The 4,225-nt window shown below is 38.5% G+C and overlaps 1 protein-coding gene across 1 annotated transcript; it reads right to left on the bottom strand.

The window, feature by feature from the left end:
• Window positions 1-889: 889 nt before the first annotated feature.
• On the bottom strand, window positions 890-1,959 carry LOC131630926 (uncharacterized). The gene is made up of 3 exons (XM_058901671.1): window positions 1,667-1,959; window positions 1,266-1,499; window positions 890-1,154 (listed from the first exon to the last, which is right to left on the bottom strand). Exons 1-3 carry the CDS (start codon window positions 1,957-1,959, stop codon window positions 890-892), a joined length of 792 nt encoding a protein of 263 aa, XP_058757654.1.
• Between the last annotated feature and the right edge of the window lie 2,266 nt (window positions 1,960-4,225).

Below are 4,225 nucleotides of genomic sequence, written 5' to 3'. Positions count from 1 at the left end.
AAATCCACTCCACCTCTGGGTTCCATTCAAGTGGTCCATGTTGTATTTTCAAATTATTCAAGATCTGCTACCAAATATCTTTGGTATACTTACAGCCAAAAGAACAAGTGTTGTATGTCATCTTCCTTGTCGCAAAAGCAACACTTTAAGTTTACCGCAATGCTAAATCGTACTAACCGTTTCTTTGTGGGTAACCGTTTCAAGAGAGCCACCCACAAAGTGAAACACGCCCGAGGTCTAGCATGGTTGTCAATCAAGATATTCTTCCAACTTACATGTTCCATATCACCACATAACTCCTTATACACGGCACCAATCTTGTAATGGCCAGTATTTATCGCCTCAATCCAGTGTTTTGTCGTGCTCGCGTCAATCTTATGTTTCACAATTTTCTTTATGATCCACGAACTATTAGGTGTGGACTGCCACACTAAAACATCTTCACCTTTGAAATAGAAAGTGTCTAGCCATCGAATCCAAAGCCGATCTGATTTCATGTGAATGTTCCCAAGCAGTTTACCCAATGTTGCCTTGTTTGAAGTTTGTAAGTCTGTAATGTGCATTCCCCCTGCAGATTTGGGATTGTAGATACTCTCCCACAACATTGGACTTTTCCTGCTGAGGCCCTCCTTCCCATTCCATAGATAACTTCTGCACAGAGCTTCTACATGCTGAATAATCTTTTAGGGCAAAGGCAGAACTTGCATCCAAAATGCAGAGATAGCAAATAAGACACTTTTGATAAGCTAGCATCTCCCAGCATAGCTCAGAAGTCTCGCTAACCAGTGAATAATTCGAGCTGTAATCTTCTCAATTAACGGATAGCATTGTTGGATTGCGAGTTTTCTACTAGATAGAGGCACACCCAAGTATCTAAACAAAATGTCACCTACTCGGAAACCGGTAGCCTGCGGGATTTCATCTTTAACCATATGGTGCACACCCCAAAGTATATCTTGCATTTTGCAGGATGCGCTCGCAGACTCGTGGCTCGAGAGAAATCATCAAAAACTGCCATCATAGTGTTAACTGACATTCTATCTCCACGAGTGAACACAATAAGATCGTCAGCGAAGCTTATATTTGTAATATGAAGCTTCTTACATCTAGGATGAAATTTAAAATCTGGGTTTTGATGAAGTTTAGCCAAACTCCTATGGAGATATTCCATCACTAAGACAAATAGCAGAGAGGAGATTGAGTCGCCTTGTCTCAGACCTCATTTCGCCTTAAGCAGATCGGATACCGCGCCATTTATTGAGTACCTGTATGATACAGTATAAACACACACCATAATCCAGTCAATAAATCTTCCAGGAAAGTTAAGCTCTCTAAGAATTGTGGCTAGCGCAGGCCATTCAACCGCGTCGTATGCTTTTTGGATGTCCATTTGAATGGCACATCGAGGGGAAATGTGTTTACGGCTATAACCTCTCAACATTTCATACGCCATGAGGATGTTATCATGAATAACTCTCCCAGGAAGAAATGTTGATTGGCTGACAAAACCACTTCATTTATTACCTTGCTCAGTCTATTTGTCAAAATTTTGGATATGATTTTGTAGACTGTACTACAACAAGCAATGGGGCAAAGATCCTTCATATTTTTCGCATCAGTGGTTTTAGGGATTAAGGTCACCACGACACAATTTACAGCATGATACATATGATTATGTTCAAAGAAATCATATATAGTTGCCAGTACATCTCCTTTCACAATGTTCCAGGCTTGTTTAAAAAACTTGGCATTGTATCCATCAAGTCCTGGAGTTTTTGTGTTACCTATACTTCTGAGAGCTTTCCAAACCTCCTGTTCAGTAATTGGTGGAATCAGATCTCTCTTGCTTGTATCTTTTAATTGAGTTCCTTGTCTAAGCACCTCAATGTCCACATGAAGAAGATTAGTAGCAGCAGTCCCTACTAAATCCTTATAAAATCTTAACACCTCATCTTCCATATCTTTTGGCTCAGTGAGATTGCTCCCATTTTGATCAACAAGAATATGGATTCCATTCTGTTTTTGCCTTCCTCTCACAATTGCGTGGAAGTATGTGTAACGCCCGGAAAATAAGTATATGCTTAATTTGGACGTTTGTGACATCTATTGGAATTTTACCGTTTTTGGAGTCGTTTCAGTCGGTATTAGTTCGGGATGGCGGACTAATATTTAATTGAAGGTTTTCATATTTTTGGTACTAGAAATATTATTAAGGTAATATTCCGCGTTTTGGGGCGTTTGAACGATATTTGAGCGTAGGGGCATTTTGGTCATTTCCGCGGGATAGATATTTTCTTTATAAGAAAGAAATATTGTGAGAAAGGAGAAAGGGATGGAAAGAAAAAGAAGAGAAAGAAAGAGAAGAGAGGAAGAAGAAGAGCAAAGGGGAAAAACAAGTGAAAGTGGAGGATTCTCAACCGAATCGATTGCCGATCGTCACAATAGCAAGGTAAGGGGGTGAATCTAATTTATCTTGGATGTATGATTCTTATAGTCTTGTTCTTGTTCTTGTTCTTGTTCATTTCTATGCTTGGACAACAATGGTGGATTGTGAGTTTTGTGAGTTTAGAAGTTATAAACATGATTTTGTGGTGTGTATGTGTAGTATGATGATAGATACCTTCATTGATCATGCTTTCTTTTCCATTTCTATGGCTTGATTGAGTTTGGATAAAATGTTAGGTTTTGAGAAATATTGATGAATCATCCATGAAAAGTTTGATGTTAGGTTGTTTCTATAGTATGTATGTGTTGTATTGGTGTTATAATGATGTTTTGGAGTGGTTTTGGTGGGTATGAGGGGTTTGGAACCGTTCTGGTTCGTTCTGGTTTTTTCTGGGTTTACGCAGGTCCGCTGAGCGGAGGTTCTTTTGCAGAAAAATCTCTGCGAGGGTCCGCTGAGCGGAGCTGAAGCGGACGACAGCATTTTCTGTTTTTCCAAAACTTTGAAACTTCGTAACTCCTGAACCGTAACTCCGATTTTGTCGCCGTTCGAAGCGTTGGAAAGCTAATGCAATGAACTATATTATTATCTAATTAAATGATTCATAGTATGTAGTATCCGATTATTTTTATTAGGATCAAGTGATGAGTTGTGTAGTATGTTCAATTATCCAAACTTTGGAACCTTGTAACTTTGATCCGTAGCTCCGTTTCGTACGCCGTTCGAAGTGTTAGGAAGCTAATTGGATGTTCTATATGATAGTATAGGCTTGGTTAGCTTGTTATTAATTAGTTATGAGGTGTTGTTGATGAAAACACATAATTGTTTATATACGCGATATGATTGGTAAATAATCCTAGTGCTTGGTGGTAATTGTTAATGATATAGGATGTAGTAGTGGGTGGTTGATTTTCATAAATGGTTTTGTGAACTAGTGCATGATAAATCATGATGATGTGTTGTGTGAATGTTATCGTATTGGTACGAGGTATGTGATTAGTTGTCGATAAACATGAGATCATGTTCATCTGTGTTATGTATTAATGAATGTTCATTCTTGATATGTGACAATGTTTGGTTGTTTGTTATTAACATGATGTGTGGCCTTATGGAAAGTCATTGTTGTTATGAGAATGATGTATTATCATTGTTGAATTGTTGTTATTACAACTTGTTGATGATGTATTGATGGAGTTGTGGGCCAATGGCCAATATTAATTTGAGGTGATGCAATTATGCGATCATTTATGCCGATGTGGCTAGTATGTTTTGACGGTGAATGTGTGTTGTGTGCTTATTAATGCCTGTGTGGTAATTATGGTGTGATGTAATTGATAACGATGTTATTAATTTGTGATGTATCCTTTTGGATAGAATATAAACGATGTAACGTGAGTGTATGATCGTGTTATATTATTGATGATGTTGTTGTCATGTAATAGAGTCATATATTTGCACAGCATAACATTTCAATACGTTAATGGCGGAATGCTATTAACAGGTGGCCTGAATTGGCAATTATTACCAGTGGGGGCTTAATGCTCGGTAAAAAGGTGTATTTGCCCGAGTGGCAAGAGGTCATCAGTGGGGGCTAAATGCTCGATGACATTTAGTCGTAGCTTACTGCTCGACAAAGGTGTATTTTCCTGAGGGAAAGAAGTCCCAGCATAATGCTCGGCAAAGGTGTATTTGTCATAATGACAAGGAGGAGTTTTACTCCGGATTTGGTACCACATGCATATGCATAGTCGAGTCTCATTCATCATTGTCTGTCTTTATAAT

This window comes from Vicia villosa, unplaced genomic scaffold (genome assembly GCF_029867415.1).
Source record: "Vicia villosa cultivar HV-30 ecotype Madison, WI unplaced genomic scaffold, Vvil1.0 ctg.000752F_1_1, whole genome shotgun sequence".
Lineage (NCBI taxonomy): Eukaryota > Viridiplantae > Streptophyta > Magnoliopsida > Fabales > Fabaceae > Vicia > Vicia villosa.
The sequence above is the reverse complement of the archived record's forward strand: the minus strand, read 5'-3'. Positions and strand labels throughout refer to the sequence as shown.

What these genes read in the sequence shown, in the direction of transcription:
- LOC131630926 (XM_058901671.1), bottom strand. Translation starts at nt 1,959, where the DNA reads ATGGAAGATGAGGTGTTAAGATTTTATAAGGATTTAGTAGGGACTGCT. An exon ending in TTCTTTGAACATAATCATAT is followed by an intron (nt 1,500 to 1,666) that starts GTATCATGCTGT and finishes TGGTTTTGTCAG; the next exon opens with CCAATCAACATTTCTTCCTG. An exon ending in GTTTATACTGTATCATACAG is followed by an intron (nt 1,155 to 1,265) that starts GTACTCAATAAA and finishes ATATCTCCATAG; the next exon opens with GAGTTTGGCTAAACTTCATC.